General features: G+C 37.4%; 1 protein-coding gene and 1 long non-coding RNA gene across 4 annotated transcripts in view; one reads left to right on the top strand and one right to left on the bottom strand.

Annotated features, from left to right (window-relative positions):
- Positions 1-20,986, top strand: part of CAP2 (cyclase associated actin cytoskeleton regulatory protein 2) — a 69,589-nt gene that overhangs the window by 23,457 nt on the left and 25,146 nt on the right. For all 3 annotated transcript variants that reach the window (XM_013941450.2, XM_013941466.2, XM_013941474.2), the window contains exon 4: positions 9,253-9,330. In XM_013941450.2, coding sequence (XP_013796904.2) covers positions 9,253-9,330 — 78 coding nt within the window. The remainder of the gene's footprint in view (positions 1-9,252; positions 9,331-20,986) is intronic.
- The window catches only part of LOC106483554 (uncharacterized), a 43,420-nt gene continuing 32,697 nt past the window's right edge, over positions 10,264-20,986 (bottom strand). Inside the window, exons 3-4 of the long non-coding RNA XR_001292404.2 lie at positions 13,175-13,301; positions 10,264-10,719 (exon numbers count right to left, since the gene is read on the bottom strand). This is a non-coding gene — a long non-coding RNA (uncharacterized lncRNA). The remainder of the gene's footprint in view (positions 10,720-13,174; positions 13,302-20,986) is intronic.

Genomic DNA, 20,986 nt, shown 5'->3' with positions numbered 1-20,986 from the left:
TGTGAGGAGATGTGCTAGTTTATGGTTTCTGTTCCGTGTATGAAATGTAGGTTTGCCTTTCCTCAGGGAAATGAGGTCTCTCCACAAATAAATCCTCAACACAGACAATCAGGCCTGCCAAAGAATTCTGCACTCAGGTTTCCATGGAAGAAAAGGAAGCTGAATTTAAAAATGGTTGTTCTTGATAATAGCCGAAGTTCAAACTTCATCTGTTCAGAGTATGGTTCCTATTGGTTTCAAGAAGTAATGCATGCTTTCAGAGATATAGAATTTGGCTCCAAGGAATGTTAGAAACTAGAAGATTTGGAAGTCTGTGAGGAATTCGAAAACTTGAATGTACAATAGTTTCTGTTCTCTAATGAAATCCTGGAGTGGGCTGTTTTTCCTTTCCTGGTTTTCTTTGACAAACCCACTTGTTTTTGCAGGCTAGTTAGGGTGAAGAGGTATAAGACTGTTTCTGTCTTCTGTAAAAGTGTACGCAGGTTGGGGTGCATCTGTCCATTCACCCCTTTCTATGTGCTCTCACACAAACTGATTCCAAACAAATTACGTCTTTGTCATGGTATAACCTTGGACATGTGATTCATTAATGTCACTTGTTAATTTATTCTGCTTGGAAATTTGCATACTTTTCTGAGTTGTCATTCTTTTATATTTCATATTTATGTTTCATATTTATATTTTATAGTTCACCTCAGGAGTCCTGGGGACAAACTGGAGGCAAAAACAACTGATCACTATTTGCTGTTACTCATACTCTAAAACTCTTAAAATATGCTATGACTGAGTCTTTAGTTGTTAGAAGCTCAAACCAACAACAGTGGCCTTGTACAGAGTTTAGTGATGTATTCTCTCTACTGTGGACAAGACATTTCTTCTTATAATTTTTTATGTTGTTTTTATAATGTTTTGATGTTTTTATCAGCTGGTTGTTTTTACAATTATCAGTAATTATATATTATGAAATCAGAACATGACTTTCAGAGCACAAATTCTGCACAGTGGAGAATCAGTTTGGGGTATGTCCAGTCTGTAAATAAGCACCAGCATTTAGAAGCTCAGGTGTTGTAATATGCCCTAGCATCTTTTACTTCTACTGAAATGGAGTTCTTTAAATGTAGATCCATGACCATATGTTGTGCAATGAGATGGCTTTGAAATCTTCAGCATGTGACTGACTTCTTGCAGAAGACAGTAATCTGTCTTCTGTCAGTAATCTGTCTATCAAGACAATGTAAATGGCAAACTTGAATTCTTGAATATCTTCAAAACCATTCAGAAAATAAAGGTATTGAAAACAAAAAAACCCTTTAATCTGTAAATAGACCACATCTCCAGTAATGTCTGGACTATTTATTTCTGCACACAATTCTCTCTATTTTTCTATGCTGCATCTTCTGGAATCTTCAACTATCAAGGCACTACATCTGTTGTCAGAACTTCTTGTAAAAGTTGACAGGAATAGAGGTCAAGGGAGTTGCAGATTTTGGCTGTTGTTAAAGAGATTTGTGAAGAATTTAAGAGTCTGAAACATACAAAAGCAGCTTGAGTTTTAGGAAAGCGTCAGCTAGTTAAGGGCTTTGGTCTAGACTTGCTCTTCCTCTCCGGTGGGTGGAGGTTATTAGAGATGTTTTGGGAGAATATGATCTCCTACTGCTTCACTTGACAGCAATCAGTAGCCTCAGTGGCCCTGCAGCTGAATATTTATACATTTGAATCAGTGACAGACAAACAAAATAACTGACAGTTTCTGCTACCAAGGTAAATAATGAATTATTTAACAAATTTGACATTTAAATGATATTCATTAGGTTTTAAAGTTAACACTCTCTTGAGATGAATCAGAACAGTTCATATCTCTCAAAGCTAGTGGAGTTTAGAGTAAATTCTGCAACACTGAGTAGACTCTGGATTTTATGGTGCAAAAGATGCAGAGTCTGAATATTCTTTCTCCAAGGCAATAATTGCATAATTAATGTAAAAGAAACTGACTTGGCTATAAATACCCCTTTCCTCCAGTTCATCTCTATGGTTTGTTTTTAATAGGGTGGAATAAAATGGCAGATAGATGAGCAAGGATTTACCCCCCAAATTTTATCCACCTGCCTTGAGTCATTAGCATTGAAATATCTTTAAGATTAGTATGGTTTGAGCTCCATCAGAGGTAAGAGCTGTAAGAGCTCTGAGTGTTTTAAGTCACAGCCAGGCTTACTAAAAGGTAAAGATAGTGAACCTAGATGTATATGCTACTCAAAAACAACAAATAAGTAATGTTGGCTAGCATTGTGCACAGTTACATGACACAGTGGTTAATGCATTGGCAGATATGAACAGCTAGAGAGACCAGCACTGCTGCAACCTTAGATTGACACTGGACTGGCAGTAGCAATGCTGAGAAATTTTAGCAAAAATTCCCTAATATAGACATAGCTATGGAAGCTGAAAAACACTAAAAAAAAACAATAACAGAGGACAGCTGATTGGTGGTAGCCAAATCTGTCCGACTGAAAATAGAAAAGAAAGTATCTTGGGAAGAGTCTAGATCTATCAAAATCAGTGGCAAACCTCCCATTGACTTCAGTTTTGACCAGAATTTCAACCCTGTTTTCTGCATGAACCAGTGAGAGAAAGGTGGCAGTTTTTTCTTTTCTTTCCTTTTCCTTTTCCAGTATAAAGTGCACTGTTTGGAGAACTGCCACTGACTCTTCAGCATTTGGACCAGTTAAAAAAAAAAAAAAACTACATTGGCCAATTAGCTGTATAATATAAATACTGTCTCTACAGCTGGCCTGGATAGTTTCTATGGCATCCCATAATTAATCTGAACTCCATTCTTTTTCCATTTCTTGCTTGTCCCTTCAAGCCACCAGCCACTTCACCACTTCATTTTGAAGAGCCTCCTGAAAACAGAAAAGTAGCCAAACTGTTTCTCTTCCTCTGGCAGTACTGTTCCCTTTAGAGAAAGGGTATTTGCTCATAACAGTGAAGTTCCATCTGTTATTATTGTTTGCTATCAGTCCTTGTGTCTTCTGCTAGACCCAAAGGATCCAAAATTATTTCTGCAGAAACTATGATTAGAACTTTGGACCACTAACTCTCAATCCTTTCCCCTCACATCTTCTTTAATATTTTGTTTCAGGATAAAGATGGGAAGAATATTTTAGAAGTCCAAAATGTATACAGATATGTATTTTGATTTGCAAATTTTCACAGTTAATGTAAGAGTGTATATATATGCAGCTGTATATTATTGTCCAACAATAGCAGTCAGTGGATTCAGATGTTTACATTATGGTTTTCAGTAGTATGACTCTGAGGAAGTATGTTATTAAATAAAATTATGTTTGTCAAATTTAATATTATCAGGTCAATAGGGTAATTTTCTTGATGAAATTTCACTAGGAAATCCTTTTTTTTGTTTCTCTTATTTTTGTTTAGTTTTATTATTTTTTCCTAAGACTGAATTTACTTGTAACTTGAGATCTGAATGCATGTGTCCATCTTCCTCTTGTAGTTTGCCAGACTGTTGTCACATAAATAATATATGTATTTATTAGTGCTTGGATACAGGGTCATGGGCCACTTAGACTGAATAAAATGTTTAAACAGAGAAAGAGACAGATCCTAAGATCACGGCTACTCTGGAAAACTGAACTGCCCCATACCAAACTTATAGCTGCTTAAGCTTCAGGTTCAGTGCATCTAAGTCAAGTCAGTCTGAAAAAGCGCAAGTTTGTGCGGAATCCATACTCACCCTACGTCACACAGGTCAGAGGCATTGTCACTGTTAAGCAACTCTCACAGAGCCTCTGGCAACTTTTTGAGCAGTGGCTTCTGTGAAAAAGCAAAAGCTAGCATCATATTGTGAGGGAGTAGATTAAACCTGTTGAAGGTGATTTCTAAACAGGTATGATTCCACCACTAACATGTGCAGCGTGCAAACTGTAAAGAGGCCTGTCTCTGCTAACTGTTACTGTGATGGTGATGGAAGGGTCACTGACTGTAGTCATTTACAGATTTTGACAGGAATGTAATTGAGCTGACACTGAATACGACAGAATTCTCCTCTTCAAAGATATTACTCACCTAACTAATCTGCCAAGCACGCCTGAGATAAGGAATTCATACACCTTAATACACACTTTATTGATGGAGAAACTGAGGCAGAGACTGGAATGCTACGCAGTCTTGGCATTCAGGTCCATAGGCACTGCCATTCTCTTCCAGCTTGTACAGCAAACTGGTAAAAGCAAAGCAGGAAGCACTCTGAGGAACCTGCTTCCTTCAAAATATCTACCTCAGCTGAAGAATCTGCCTGATGATTGCCATATTCACATGTAATACCAGGAATGCCAAAAGGACTACCCAAAATTTTTAGGTAACAAATACCTGTTGCTCCAAAATACTCCCATTTCTATCTGCTGATAGATGTGTGGAAGTTTGAAATCTTTTTCACTGTGATAAATTCACTCATGATTCCCATGCATTTTTGACACCTGGGCTTCATTATTACCATTCATTACAACTAAAAGAGTTTCAGCTGATCTGTTCTGTGGCAGCCCTTTGACTCAGCAGCACAAGTTGTTGAGAAGACGTTATCCCCATGGTCCACTTTCATTCATTACTCTTCACTGAATATGGGGGGTCTAGTGAGAGTCAGGTCCCCAGAAAAAGAATGCCATCTGCATAGTTACACAGCCTGCCTGCCAAATAGAGGGGGAAAGCAATGAAGTGTCACATTTCAAAGACTACAAGAAAGAATTGGAAAGGTGATAGACTGAACTAATGCATTCTTAATGAGAAGAAGCTCTTCTGTTACTTTGATGGGATACATGGAAAGAAATAACACACACTTGGAAATAGTAGAACTCAGAAACCCATTTTTAATGCTCTTCAAGAGAGAAGGAAGTAACTGTGACAGAAGTCTTATAAAGTCTTATAAAATTGTGCTTGTAAAATTCAAAAACTCTGTTAGCACAATCTTTTGATTAGGATTTAAATTCACAGGTGAGAGATATGAGTGCTGTGATTCCTACACAACCAAAAGCCTCTGAAGCTGGATGAATCTTGGAGATAACAGTACGAGCCTTGTAATCAATATCTAGTCCACTGACTACCAAATGTTTCCAACATCCTAAAATAAATTTGCGATTATAAGAAAATACCCAAAGTCTCAATTTTAATGTACCACAAGAAGAACTCAGAGTATTACTAATGTCTTGGGTGCCTTCAAAAGCAGATTTCTTTAAGAAAGTTCCCAGGCATTTTGAGAAAGTGACCTAGGTCACACTCTGCAGCAGAGTAGGAGAAATAAACACAAGAGAGTAATACCTACCCCACTCCAACATAGGTCAGGTGAGCAAGACACATGTATGAGGCATACTCAAGGCATGTCAGAACTTTAGGAACCTCGGTGTATATCATCCAAACGTCTGTCTCCAGCTATGACTAAATTCCACTGCTTCAGCAGAAAAAGGTGAAAATTCAAACATGAAAACAGATGTTACGTTATACCTTGAGTGAAGGAAAAAGTCCTTCTCAGCCTCCATGAGTGACCAGTGGGAACCCAAAAGCATGGATTTAATGCAGGGGAAACAAAATGCCAAACAGGCTATTTTTTTTTCAAACCTCCTTGATGCTATCAGCTCAGCAGATACTCAGAAACTCATAAAACAAGCTTTATCTTCTGTATCTAGGAGCACTTTATTTTTGTTTTATGTTCTCTTCCATCAGCATATGAAGTTCTATCTTAAAATAGTGTTGGTTCTTTGTAGCAATTTGGAAGATCACTTCTAAACCTCACTCCTTGGATAGTGAGGTTCTACTAAACCTCACTAAATTTGAGATAAGGATTATTCATGACCCAGTTTACAGACCTGTAATCATGTGCTGATATTATCCTTCTCTTTGATATTTACCTTCCATATGGGAAAGAATCATCATATTCCTCAGCCACTGTGTTGCTAAGCAAAACAAGTGAAACTTCACATTTATCTTTGTAAGACAGATACTGCAATGCTCTAAACATGCAAATAGGCTTTCTCTGCATCACTTCTGATTTAAGCACCTCTTTTTTTAACGCAACTGACTAGTGCTGCAGACAGAATTCCAGACAAAGTCTTACAATGTCCTCTCAAATGATACTAACTCAAATGGTACTTCACACTTCCGTAGCTCTACTAGAAATATTTTGCCACATCCATTCTAGACCTGCATAAGGTCTTCTCACAAAGCCACCTCAGTGGCTTTTCTGCTTGAGTGTCCCAGTCTTCCTCCAGCCCTTCCAACCAATCAGCTCCTTGTTTAACAGCCACAATTCTTTGCATTGTTTTACATGGGGAGCTGCTAAATATTATTGCAGACATATTATCTGTGCCAACAAAGTTTTCTTATTCTTCTCAAGTGATGAGTCAGTCCTTCTTGACAATATAAATACTTCTAAGTTGGTGTTGCCCACAAATTTCATGACGGCATATCTAACTCTTTCTTTAGAACTCTAATAAACATATTGAAACATATTGATAGTTGCCCAAGCCTGGTCCCTGAGCAACACAACTAGCAACTTCCCTCCTCACAAATAACGCCTTCCATAACATATCCTACTGTTGTCTCTCTTTTTCCAGCTTCTTATCCAATGTAGAGTTTTTATATTAATTTGTATCTTTTCCACCTGAAGTAAAAATCTCCCATGAGGACCTGCAATAAGTATTTTATATAGTAGCTACATATATTAGCTACATGTACTATCCTCGAAACAATCCCCCACAGTAACAGACTTTTACCTCTGATAAAAACACATTGTAATTTCACCCACTTTTAATTTGCATCTGTGTTTTTAATCATTCATTTAGAATCTGTTCTAAATGTGCAGAGTGTTGAAGTCAAACTAACAGGGATGAAATCGCTTGAGTCACTTCTTTTCCCTTTTTTTGAACATATTTGTCCAGTATGTCATTGCATGCTAATGTCATCTGGTACTATCCCTAAACTATATTTATTATAAATCTTTTCTACTTGTGCTTCCATCTGCCACTGTTTTCAGTACTCTAGGATGAAGATGATATGGACCCCACAATTTTGTCATGCTAAGCTATATGTGTTTGACTTTGCTCTTGAATGATGTAATTCCCATTGCAGTATTATCATTTTCCTTAGTTACCCTGTCATTATCCTCATGTACATCCACTTCCTTGAAAATGGAGGCAAAGTATTTACTCAATAACTGGTAAGTTGTATATCAAGAATAATGTAGGCATGCCCAAATTACCCTTGAGGCCACTGCGATGGCCTCACTTCTTTCTTTGATCTCTTTTTTTGTCCCATTAGCTAAAAAACCTATGGCTTTATTTTACTTTTCTGTGTAAGGTACAGATCAACAAGGCTTTTCTCCATTATTCCTTTATTTCTACATTTTATAATCCCTAAAGACAGTTCTCCTTGACAATCCTTGACAATCAAAGTCTTTTTCCATCCTTTGTAGGTTCTGTGCTTATTCTAAATAACTTGCTTTAGTTATTTATTCATCCAGAGACATACTAGCCCTTTCCTATGATTTCTCCATTCTGCACAGCACGCATAGAGTATTTCCATTCTTAATGTAAATCCATCCTTCTCCTGCATTCAAATCTTTAAGTTCCTCAGTCTAGTCACCTTCACTCACTGATTTTCCTATTTTCTAAAAGCTTGCCTTTCTAAAATACCAAGCCTTAGCTATAAACCTATTTTTGTCCATCTTGCATTTCAAGGATAATTGAATCAGTTCATGATCACTTCCTCCTAGAATATTATTTTTTTGGTCAGCTCTTTTGCAAGATCCTCCTCACTCACAAAAACTAAGCCTAAAATAGCACTACACTTTGTTGATTTATAAGTTTCTGTACCAAAAGGTCAGTCTTCTGAAATGTCCAAGAATATCTGAACCTTGCCATTATTGATGGTATTTATGTCTATGTCTGGAAGATTTAAGTCTCCTATACTCATATAATTTCCCTTATTATTTATTTCTTCATCCATTTATAGAGATGATTACCCTCTTCCAAATCTCAGCCTGTCAGGCCATAACACCCCCTTCTCCCTGATTACTGTCCAAGTTGGGCCTCTTTTACCATCCTTCCTTGCAGTGATTTTCATCCTAACAGGTTATGTTTTATTCATGCCATCATGTTTTAAGATGAATAAACACAATCTGCCTGTTTTACTTCGTTATAACTTTGAATTTCCTGACTTTTATGTATTTTAAGTTGCGTCCACATAGGCCTGTATATAAAATTTCCATGTTTTCTTTTTAGATTGAAAAAAACCCAAGGAAAAACAGCATGAGCTTCCCCACCCTTTCACAAAGTGACTATAAATGTACCCATTCATATCAGATTAACTTAACAGCATTTCATTTGGTTTTGTTTTTATTTAGTAATATACACTATTTATGAATAGTTCTTTTCTATACCAATAATGCTTTCTCCTAGTCACTAGTTATCCACTTGGATGAAGTATAGGTGATATACTGATTATAGGTGATATATAGGTAATATATAGGTATAGGTGACTAATCAATGTACATCATTCATAAGGTACAGATGTACAGTGTTCAAAAAAAATAAGAAAAAGACCAGGAACTGGAACACTAGGGAGTGTAGAGATTTAGCTCCAATTCACATTGTTATCATGTAAACATCTTGTCAAATGGAGATTTAACTCATATTCTAGAGGTCTGTGAGAGGAGATTGCCCCAAAATCTTCAGCTGCCATCTGTCACAGCCATTGATCTTAAGGTCTGCATATAGAAGGAGTGAATTACAGCATAGTCCCTCAAAAAATATGCCAAGCTCAACTTCCTAAACATCAACTTCCTAAGCTATAGTTCAGCAGAAAGTTTGCAGGTCGCAGGTCTCAGGAGTAACACGCTGTTATCATGCACTCAGAAGGTAAACATAGCCATTAAAATGCCTAGATGTTCTCTGAAGGGTTAAAATTGAGTCCTCCTCTGACTAATCATCTGAATGAGATTTGAATGCATGCAAATCAACTCATTTTATTTCCTATCTGAGGAAGATAGGAAATCTACCCTTAGATTTGCAAAAAAAATTATAGCTAAACCAGTACTGTAATATATTTTTGCCAGTCAGTGTTGCTGTGATTTAGATGAAAAGCAGCAAGAAGGATTTGAGCTGTCACATTTGACTTTCAGCTGCCAGAAAGAGGTATTGGGGGTTGCAGGCTAAGGTTTAATTTATATTCCTCCTTTTCTTACAGGCAGAGATGGTCCGTGCTGCTTTCCAAGCACAAAGATCTTTCCTGGTGTTAGCATCTCAGTGTCAAGAGCCTCAAGAGGTAAGAAAATCGACATATAGTTTCAAAAGGACTGTATTAAAAAGCCTGTGTTCATGTATGTTTAAATATCAGTCCCTGCATTTTCTTTTATTTGTTACTTTATTTATACAGAGAACTTACAGTTTTGCTTTTACTGCTGTAAGTGTGGTACTGGAATAATTGTAAAGCCATGGTTCAGAGATAAAAAGAACCTTTTCCATATCAAAACAAGTAAGATTACTGAAGAAACCAAAGGAACTCTCCCATTTTAGGCCTAGAAATGGGATCAATGGGTCTTTGCAACCTGGAAAAGCCATGGAATAGAATGGCTTTTTACTAGCCCTGGAGGGATGCTATATTATAGACTTTGAAGTCAGGAGATATGCTATTGAGAGAAAAATTGATTTTTATACCCTAGACTGAATGTTCTCCACACTGAGATCCAGGTTAGGCTAATTTTGGAAGGGAGGCACATCATTTTGTCAAGAAAAGGAAAAAACATTTTATATCAAGTTGGTTTATTTCCTTATTTTAGTGGCAACTATTTAAATCTCCTCCTCACAACTAGAAAGTCCAAGGCAGCCATGGAGTTCTTATGACACCTCATTTGTAGTTTCTGTAGGGCACAAGGTTTTGGCTGGTATCACTGTATCGTTTCTGGGAACAACAGTCACCCAGCCTTTCTGTGGGACTGCCCTTGAACCTTCCTTCCTGGAGTATGCAGAGAATGAAGACTTCCTTGCACAGTCCCTCCATGGCCTTCAACTCTAACTTGTTTTACTAGCGCCCTGCCAAGTAATTCATTAAACTCCATATTCCCAAAGCAGATTTCCCTACCACTAGTATGAATTATTGAAGCTTTGCTGTCACCATTGATCTTAGAGACACAAATTAAAAGTTTTTCTAATCAGTATTTTTTAATGGCAAGAGTATTGAAGAAAAACAAAGCACAGATACTCCAGGTGAGACTTATGCAGAGTACAGAGTACCAAGCAAGAAGGGATCAGTTGTTTTTCCAGCTGTCCCTTCTCTCAGAGAGTAAAAGTGGGTCATGACTCACAGAGAACAGGCAAAGTTCCCGTTGGTGCAGGCCTCAAGCAGTCATTTACATTGGCTGTGAATAAGATTGCACCCAGTGACCCATAAAACTCTTCATGCTCAGAGGTAAAATATTCTTCCCCAGTAAACAGTTTGCAATGGCCCATAATGTCATGCAGTGTTTTGAATTGTTGGTATAGTCCCAGCTCTGGTAAAAGTAAAAACCGTGGCTCACTTGTTGGCCTCCTGTGATGGTGTGGTATCACCATGAATTTCTCTGCTTTTCAAGTGAGAATTGAAATGGCTTCTCCCAACTTTTACCCTTATGGCTTTCTGACCTCAAGTCAAGGCTGGGAAAATCATAAGGTTGGCCTAAAATAAAAAGATTTAGGTACTTGTTATTTATCTATTCAGAGCCAGTAGAAAAATGAAGTCATATTTTGAAAAATTTTTCAACTGTAAGGATTAGAAACTTTCATTTAAAAATAAACAAACAAAACAAGCAAACAAAAAGAACAGAAATAAACAGAGATTCTCAAGGAATCTAGCTGGGAAGCAACACAAGCATTAAGAAAAGCAACAAATATTACAAACCTTGACATAAAAATCACCAGAGTTGGCCATGTATATCTGTATGTCTTTGCTGCATGTTATCAAGCTTGCACAGATTTTTGCAACTTGTTCAAGGCATGAAAGTATACATTTATCATTTAACTATCTTTTAGCACAGAGGAAATGCCACATGATATGTGTGTACACATCATTCCGAAGTTAAAATGTCAGGAATATTAAGTAAGATTAAGTAAGGTTCCTTTCTCAGTGAGAACAAGTCCAGTCCAATTGCTTATGATTTTTTTAATGTAGTGTTAGGTACATATTTTGGATAGGCATCCAAAAAACCATACTGTTATTAATTCTTTTTCTCTTTTTTACATGCAGTTTTTTACATAGCTATTCATTCAGCTATACTATAGACAGACCTGAAACTAGTTGAAAGCTGCATATGCTTGCAGCTTGAATAGTATTTTCCGCTTCAGAGTGAGAATTCCAGGCACCAGGCTTTTTATATCTCCATGTCAATGGGGGCAAAAATCCTATCGGTAAAGCCATATTGGTTAACAATTTTGAAAAAAGCTGGTTAGCATGACATAACCCAGGAGAGGGAAGGAAGCAGGAGTCCTTCTGCTCCAGAACTGTATCAACGTGATGTCATCTGGGCTCTGCTTGTAGTTATAGCCTAGAGCCACAGAGTCAGTGTGGAATCCAAACAGGAAAGCTAATCATTAGTCTATCAGAATGCACAGAGTAGAGAAAAGCAAATGAAGATGACAGCATATCTATAAATGCAGGAGAAAAGACAGTAATTCTGTCATTCAGCTGTCTAGACTGTTTGCTTTATAATGTAAAGCTGTGAATGAGCCAGCGAGTTGCGCTTATGGCATATCAGCTTTGCAGACATTCAGAGACAGCAGTGTGGAGACTGAGGGGATTTACTGAGTTCCTGGCATGTTGGGATGTCATACACGGTGCCTTTAAAAAAAAAGAGGGAGGGGAAAATACCCTGGAAAAATAAATTAGCTTAGCTCTTGCAGCTTAAAAACTAATGAACAAAGAATTCAAAGGAAAAGAAAGCTCCTATATTTATAACAATCTATAGATTTTTTGTGGTCAGCAAAGAGAGAAAAGAGAAATATATATTGTACAAAAAGCAATACTTTTTCCTTCTAATTTTAAGAAAATGTTGAATGCCCAAGTATTCACTTAGCTCTTTAAGTCCTACTATGAATAACCAGCAAACACCCTTCAAACAGTTAAGTTGCTTTTGCTCAGTTTTGCTTTCTGTCAATAGCGTTGATAGTTTTTCATTTTGGAATCTTTTGTGCGCAGCCTTTATTATCTGTATATGTGAAAATAGTAGGAGAAGAGAAGGTAATTCCAGCTGGCATACCAATCCAGCATCAACTGCAATAAATTACTTAGCAGAGAGCATGTTCTGTTACTTTTTATGGTCATGTTCTATATTTGTATGTGCAGTGGAAGAGATCACATGACAAAACCATCGTTTGATGTTGCTGTTTGTGTGTGTCCTAGGTAATGGCTGCTGGATACAGACTCATTCTGCAAGATGGCATTCTTGAGTTCATCCACTTATTAGAATTTTTTTTCTGACGCCAAACTTTAAACGTTAAAACTAAAAATTGTCTATTATAAATTGTTTATTATGTAGGAGATAATAAAGGGTAGATGGAGGGGGAAAAAGAAATGAGAGTGTTGCTATATTCTGTGAGAAGCTGTTGAAAAAAGCATTTTGAGAACTTACATGTTGCTTGAACAATTTGTAAGATGTGTTTTAACATAAACCTTCACAAAACATAATGAAATACTTTGGATCTGAATTTCTTATTCCACATAGTCTAAGCCAAATACAATTCTGAATAAAACATTAATATTTTGTGGTATAATAATTTTAGATGTTATTAGTCCTCATGAGTAACTTTATCTGTTTAACAATTTTTTAAATGTATGATCTTGAACACTGACATAGGAAGTAAGTGCTCAAAGTCAGTGCATTAAATCCTTTGTGAATGGTAATTTATATACCATCTTCTCTTCATGAGCTGTTTCATTTCACTTTAAGAGTTCAAATGTTTCTTAAGAGTTGCTTTGAGGGGATGAATGAGATATTGTTACTGTGCTGGGAGCTAGTTAATGAGATAAGTTTTCCTACAAACATATGCGGGATAAGCTTCAGATCTGTGTCAAACTCATAGTAACAGAGAGTGCTAGAATAAGTAAGGTGCTGCTGTGTTTAACAAGAGCTACTCACACTGATTTTATTCCTCAGACTTGTTAGGTGAAGCAGGGTGAGGTTTTGTTAATGAAGTCACGGTGCATATGGTTGACATTGTCTGTTCACTTCAAATTGTATTTCAGTATATTTGAGGTAAGTCTTCCTACAAATAAAAAGACAAATGTCCTTGCAAGTAGGCAAACCTATGAATGGAAGCAACTCTTGGTAAGAAGTATTGCACACAATTTAAATGACAGATGAAGTTCAGACTATGATTATATAATTTCATATGAAAAAAAAAAAACTGCTGAGTTCATACAACTGCCAGAGCTCATGGATTTAATTATTAACACTGTGCAGACAAACATTCCAATTAAATACCTACCTTAAATACCCAGATACTATACACAGTTGGAAGGAGAGAGGTAGAAGAAAGTGTGCAGTAAGGGAGGCTTTCCTTTTCCTTTTTTTCCTAGAAAAAGGAAAAAAACCTGAAACCCAGGAAACTATATTTGCAGTCACGCTGAGAGCCAGAAGAACAAATCCTGAGGTTTATTATTTCTTTATAGTCAATCAAAAATTCTATTGTAGCAATAGAATAGTTGTGACAATTCTTTGAACAGAGGACTCATTCTCGGAATTCGTATGTAGAAATTAAAAATGGAGATTTACAGTTCCCTACTCTCTGTCAGTGTAGGTTTATTCTTTTTTTTCTCTCTTCTATTTTTAAATTACTCCAATAACAGGGCTCCTGGGACTTCTTATTCTACATCTTAGTAGGATTTGTTTTCTAATTATCTTGACTTTTTTTTTCGCTTATGTCATTCCATTTCCTACTACTTTTCCTCATACTTACTAGGATCACCCCTAATGTTTTCCAAAAATACAAAGACCAGCATTTCTTCACCTTTTAAATTCATTACTTAGTTAAGCAAAAGAGTTTGAGCCAAGTTTTGCTGCTGTTCTACTCCCTTGGCTGACTGCTGCAAACCTGCACCTTTATATCTAGAAATAGCTTAAGCAAGAATTTCATCCAGTCCTTTTAAGGTCCTCAGGTCCCGAACTTACAAAAGGTGCCAAGACTGGCATGGACAGGGCTTGAGAGTCCTGAGCCCCAAAGGGAACCCCTTCTCCCCTCCTGTTCTCTGAAATCTTGCCAAACTGTTGACATATTTCTGTTATCAGCAAGCCTACAACTGCATGCGACGTAGTCAGAACCACAGTGACCAATCTGCTGACACTTTTCAGTTGCTAGTCTGCCACCTTACTGTGTTCACAGGCTCATTTTTGGATATTGTTTCCAACTTTTACTCAATTTCAGGTCCACTTTAATCCTTAATTACTGCTTCACTGAAAGTACATTGCCACTTTCCAGATAGCCTCCTGCCACCTGTTCTTTCATAATTTTGTCTCAAAGGCACTAGATTGCATTTAACCAGCCTCAAGCTCATTATATTTTCTGATCAAGTACTTAACTTCTCTAGGTATCCTTGTACAACTTCTCTTTCCTCACTTGTGTTTGCTAACATTCTCAAGTTCATAGTCCCTGCAATGAAGAGTTTGATGCGTTTGAGATTCAGTTCTGCCCAAGGGGCAGAGCACTCAGCCTTAAGAAGGCCCACAGGCACCTCAGGATCTAGGGAATACAGAAGGGCCGTGATCAGTGTGACACCTCCCTGGCTGCGCAGAAGAGAAAGAGAGCCAGAGGTGCACATTATCACACAGCCCTAGGCTGACTCACATCAACACCGCCAGCCACAGCCTCTCCTGCCCTTGATGCTCTGCACAAGAGCCAAGCTCCCATAAGCAAAGGCCCCTTGTACCATTTTACTCCAGTACATCCATACTTGGACTGTGAACAATATTGCCCTCTGAGGAAGACATTATCCAAGATGATATGCTGTATGTTGTCTAGCTCCTTATCTAACATGCCTGTTAAGCAATTCTGGGGATCCTATAGGCTCTTCTTGGAATTCTGGTGTGCCCTAAAACAATGTCCTAATATCATTAGGGTAGTTTTCAATCCCTGTAGCAATGTTCATATTCACAAAGTGAGATCCCACTGAACTATGCTGATGGGATACTCCCTTTCCTGTTAAGTATCATATTCTTTATTTTTGCTAAACTCAAATCTGAAACAGTTCGCTCCTTTCTCTTTAGTACCCAGTTGCTCCCCAGGATTTTTGGACTGTGCATAAATCTCTAAAAGGGAAACCACTGGGGTTATAGCTGACTGAAAAGCTAGGCTTATGGTTCACAGGGTATTCTAATTTTTTCTAAGTCTAAATTCCCCATATGAAACCTAACTGGCCTTAGCAAAAACATATCCAGTCTGAGATGCTGTGAACAACACAACTGTGGCTCAACAGGACAGTGTTTGCTGACAGAACTTGGCCACTTGGAATGCCCTGGGGCCCACGGACATGAACTACAATCACAGCAACAAAAATCGAGGAGTAAATCATAAGCTTGAAAACTGCTCATTTGTGTGATTCTTCTTGTTGATTAGGTGTAGGACGTTGCCTGTGGGCCTAAAATGGGAGCACCCCTCATTGCTGAGTATTTGCACTTTATAGTGTGCTGCCCATGGAGAGCTGTAGTGGAGAGGAAAGGCAATATATGGAGCATTCAAGTGCATTTAAAAACAGTCAAGAGTCCTGGCCAAAAATGCTAGGTGTGATTCTGCATTGCTATAAACTGATGTGTGCAGTTTATATGTGGCCCTGGATTTCTGCACTGGTTAGAAAATATTTATCTTACATGTTCTTCTCCATTTGCTCCCCTAACAGCATTTCAAAATAAACCCACAAATGACTAAACTACTAATTTGTTGTGTGGGGGGGTTGGATTTGGTGTTTCTTTTTTTTACCTTTGCAAAGCACAAAATTGCTACAGCTAATATTGGCTGTTAGATCAAGAATTTATGTGCTATATAAGAGAAATAAATGTTAAATACCAATTAAGTCACTTTGAAAGCATACGGATGTATCTGAGCTTCTGTCTATCTGGGTAACAAAGCTAAGCAGCCGTTTCTGCAGATTTGTCTCCTTGTGCCATAGTCCTGCTGTTGCACAGCAGTGAGTCAAAATAGCAAAACCTGTGCTATTGACAGATAGAGCAAATACTTGTTACACAATGATGCTGAAGATTTAAAGTAAAAAAAACAAAGCAGAAGAAATTAATGTCTCTCTGCAGTAAGTTTACAGGAGAACTTTGAATCCTGAACATACCAGAAGAGTAGAGGGAAAAATGAATATGATGGTCATAAAGACCTCAGAAGATAGATTCTCCAGTGACGATCAGTAACCATTTGTAGAGAAACAATTAACATATAGTAGGTTATACTGCAATTCTAAGCATATGTATTTTCCATCCCAGACAGCTTACTTTCTGCTATACAAGGTTACAGGATGATACTGTAGACCCATAAGTTGAAGTAGCTGATAGAGGGGAGTTGCAAATTCCATCCACTTCAGAGTGAAACTGTGGTACTAAATGTGAAATACATTCTGCAAAGAGAGATGGAGATGAGCAATGCAAAATAACGGTTTGGCAGCTGCCAGTGAAAACTGGTAATATTTAACTATGGGAGAAAAAAAGAAAAGAAAATTGTAACCATTTGAGGAATCCAGATTTTTACCACAAGCAGCATGATTTGGAGGCTCAGGGTTACTAACTAGCTTAGATTCACCTCTGAAAAATTATATTTTCCATGTATTTTATATAAAGAGGTTATTTCTCAGCCTAATCTGAACACTGATTCCATTCAAACTGTTGATACACTAGAATAGTTACTCTATCGCAGCACAAACAAGATTCCCTAAATAGCAAAGCAGCAGCAAAAAAGACAGGCCTTTCATATACCACATATTTTAAAAAAAGGGACTAAGTCCAATTTTAGAAAGAATTCTTTATAGATTGCCTTTTACAAAATACAAATATTTGGAAATATGGGAAAGTACAGTTAATGCATCTAAAACGATTTTAATTCTAAAATCATAGCTATCCATAGCAGAAATGCACTAGTGATCACAAAAGCTACTGGTATTCTTATAGTCACAGGATGGGATTCCTCTCATCAGCTTCAACTGTCAAGGTAGGCATCTTGCCTAAGCTATCTTTCTGGGCTCTCTTCACAGTAAATGGCAGCACCTCCAAAGTGCAGTCTTCCCACTCTAATATCTATTAGCAGATGGAAAAAATTCCTTAGGGACATCTCTTTCTCCATTTACAGCAGGAGTTGAGTCTCAGCTGACAGCAGATGCTCACCTTCTAAATTGTTAGAAGTGGGTGTGGTGGATGCCATCCATGGCAGCTTTCATCCCTTGAAAGTATGGCACGGGACTGTACTAGGCTATGGGCAGACATAGTGGCTGCATGTACACCAGTGTTTAGCTCAGATGGGGAGTATGTTTTTCATCCAGATCAGCCCCACTTACGATGCTGTGATTCACATTGCATAGCAATGCAAAATGGATATCTTCCTGAGGAAGTTAAACTGGAAGATACACTCCCAGGCTGCACCTTAACCACAAGTTACAGCTAGTCCAAAATAAGCCCCCACAAATGTGTATAGTGTGAATGTTAGGTCCTCAGCACCAACTGTTTTACTTTACAGAACCACTCCTATTAGGCTGTGCTACTTGCTAACATGCACAAATCAACTCCATGTTTCAATTTGCCTGTGTATAATGTAAGTATAATGAAGATTTTAAACTAACACAAGAAAAAAAATAGAACTGTAGACTGGGGACAGCATGGTATTAAGATTGTAGTCATGCTATTCTGGCTGCAGCTGAGTAAAATTAAAGGGTTGCTGATCCCAAATGCTCTCAGCTTTCTCTCACTGCTCATACGCCAAAAGTTGCCACCCCTTCATTTAGCATAACTTAGAAGTGTATTTGTTCCCTCACCGTGTTTTTTTCATAATAGTCCAGGTTGGTTTAAACACTTTAATAGTGAGGCCTGAACTGTGTTGCTATCCATCAGCATAAAAATTCTTCAGTAAATAATCTCACTCCCCAAACCACACAAGATTAGCTTAAAAATACAGAAGATCTTTTAAAATTGTATTTTTTGTTTATGTATGTGCTGTGTTTGGAGCCTTTGTGATTCAGGCTGGCACATTTCTGCACAGCAATGAGCCTGAAAAAATACCAGTTTTCTCAAAGGAAAGCTAAGATTTTTTTTGCTCAAGCAGCCAAAGTTTAAGAAAGCCAGTCAATTTAATGTGACTTAAGGTGCAAATCACAGAAGTTTGGCAATTCACCTGAATTGCATCAACATGCGCCACTCCAGCTGAACCTGTCCTCTGGGGGACTTCTCATGTGAGTATTATGAAAAGTTTGAAGGAGCAGAATGCCTGTTCAGTGAGGTCTGTTGGAATACAGGTATGCCAGGCCATTTTATAAGATTGGGCCTAGACTGTTAAATCTCTGTAGCCAAAGCCCAAGCCTGATCTTGTTGTATATTGTAACTTCTTTTGGAGTGTTTTGGATAATCAGTTCAGTAGTCTTACTACACCTGGTTTTGTAATAAGAATTATGAGGCATGGATCAAAGCTGGCTGGTTGTTTTAATATCTAAAAAGACCATCTGGTTTTAACAATTATTAAAAAAAGACAAAGGCATACTGAGAATTACTTACAATATTTTTTGTTTGTACCACTGTTTGCTACATTTTTAAACATTTCAGCAAAAGTGATATTATAAAAGGAACAGTGTTTATACAAAGACTCTTAAATTTCTGTTAAACAACTGCACCGCGTCTTAAATGACAAGAAATTTCATCTAGCACATGCCAAAGGCATGCTGAAGATTTTTCCGACAGCTCTGATTCATCTTCTTGAATTCATTTTTTCTTAGAGATACAGTATAGACAATCATTTTATTAACAGACAGCTGTTTTAATATTCATTGCAATAAAGAGATTATTCTTCTAGAACCCTCAGTACAAGCGGTTCTATATTGTAGAGCCAAACAAGAGTGATTACTGCCAGAATTAATGAGCCTTTCCATACCCATATGCTATATACACTGTAATTCATCTGCAGTTTAATCACTAACTAAAAATTCAGAAATGACTGCAGGGGACAGGACTCAATCAAGTGATTCCTTGCGGCCCTGTATTCCTGTGTGTCCAACCCTTACACAGAAGCTTGGATCACAAGAGGCTTGCACAGACATATGCATTTTGTTCAGCCATCCAGACAACCAGAATAGGGCAAGTCCATACTGAAGAGAAGGCAGGTTGTACTGTTCTTATAATGCAAAGCAGATGGGATAGAGTTGAGTATTTCCTCAAGCCTTTTGTAGCTGTCTTTGGTGTCACTACAGCATCAAGTGAATTATATTGCTTAGCAATATATATTTCACCTTTAGAACTCCTGCGGTGAACTTTTTCTGTGAAATTATTTAAATCTGCTACATTTTTATAAACAGTTGATTCACTGAACAGTCAAAAAAAAAAGTCACATGTTCAGAGGGATAGAAATTCTATCTGTATTTGTAAGAGAAAACTCCTACAAATGTGGTTGGGGGTTTTTCCTCCAATTCAGGTGGAGTCAGAGGAGCAGTGAATCTTTAGTCACCATTCAGAAAAATGTTTGCTCCTTATTTATGACTTTTTATCTGTAGATATCAAAGTGTTCTACAAAGAAAAACAATTGTATTTGCATTAATTTCATATATAGGAAGTTGTAATGCAGAAAGGTGAAACAGCTTTCTTGATGTCTGATGATAATTCATGGAAGAGCTGCAAGCAGAACCCACATTTATGGACTCTGTGATCTGTTCACAGAAACATGCTGCCTCCCAGTGCTGTCTAGATATACCAGGCATCTGTGCAGCTGTATTTTTAGCCCTGATTTTCTCTTTGGCTGGAACTGGGCCATGAAGATTCACAGTAAGCTAAGACTGTAAATATCCCTTAGACTTTATAGGAGGAAAACTGGCATAATATCAAAGCAGAACAAGCACTTTCTTTAATTTCAGCTTTGTTAACTACTGTCATACTTGAAAGATTTCCCTGTAAAATAAGATAGAACCAACCAGCTGCAGTTTGTTGTAAACAAGCGAAAATGAGAAAGAAGAATTCCTGTAGACTCTATCATATTATGGTAAAAAAATCATTTTTTAAGAACTACAAATCACAGAGGTTTCAGAGTTTCTTCAGACTTAATGACTTATGCTGGTCATTAAGCCATAAACAAAGAATCTTTTCACTCCCACTAATACTGTAAAAGTTCATTTTCCCCCAAGCCACTTCTTTGCAGGAAAAGACCAAATATCCCTGTGTATTTCAGATGCACTGGCCTTCCTCAAAATGACATTACCACTAAAATATTAAGGCTCTATAGTTGGTTCAGAATTCCTTTAAAAATTCAGAGCCTCTTTTTGTCCTGTTTTTGAGGGTGTCTTTTGACCTCTGTTGATCCATAGTAAACTCAACACATTTATTTTAAGATGACATAGAATTCTATAAAGCAGAGGTCTCATGGAGGGGTGGAAAAAATTTTCTTACAGATGACAGACAGCAAGTAGCATATATAGGTACATTGTTTTGTATTTGTCATGACAGCACTAGTCCTCAAGAATATACGGACTAGTTTTCTCTAGCAAGTAGTTAATTCCATTAAACAAATACTCCTGGGAAAAGGTGAAGAAAAAAAAAAAACTAGTTTTGCTACACTGTCAGGTAAATATTTGAATGCTCTGAGTGCTTTCTGAGAAAAGGGCCAGGGAAAATCAGAATGGTGCACTCTCGTTGGTGGGACATGGTATGGGTTCTGCAAGCATACTTTCAAAATAAAGAATTGGACTCTCTTATAGAAACATTTTATAGGGTTGC

This window comes from Apteryx mantelli, chromosome 2, assembly GCF_036417845.1.
Source record: "Apteryx mantelli isolate bAptMan1 chromosome 2, bAptMan1.hap1, whole genome shotgun sequence".
In the NCBI taxonomy this organism is placed as follows: Eukaryota; Metazoa; Chordata; class Aves; order Apterygiformes; family Apterygidae; genus Apteryx; species Apteryx mantelli.
The sequence above is the reverse complement of the archived record's forward strand: the minus strand, read 5'-3'. Positions and strand labels throughout refer to the sequence as shown.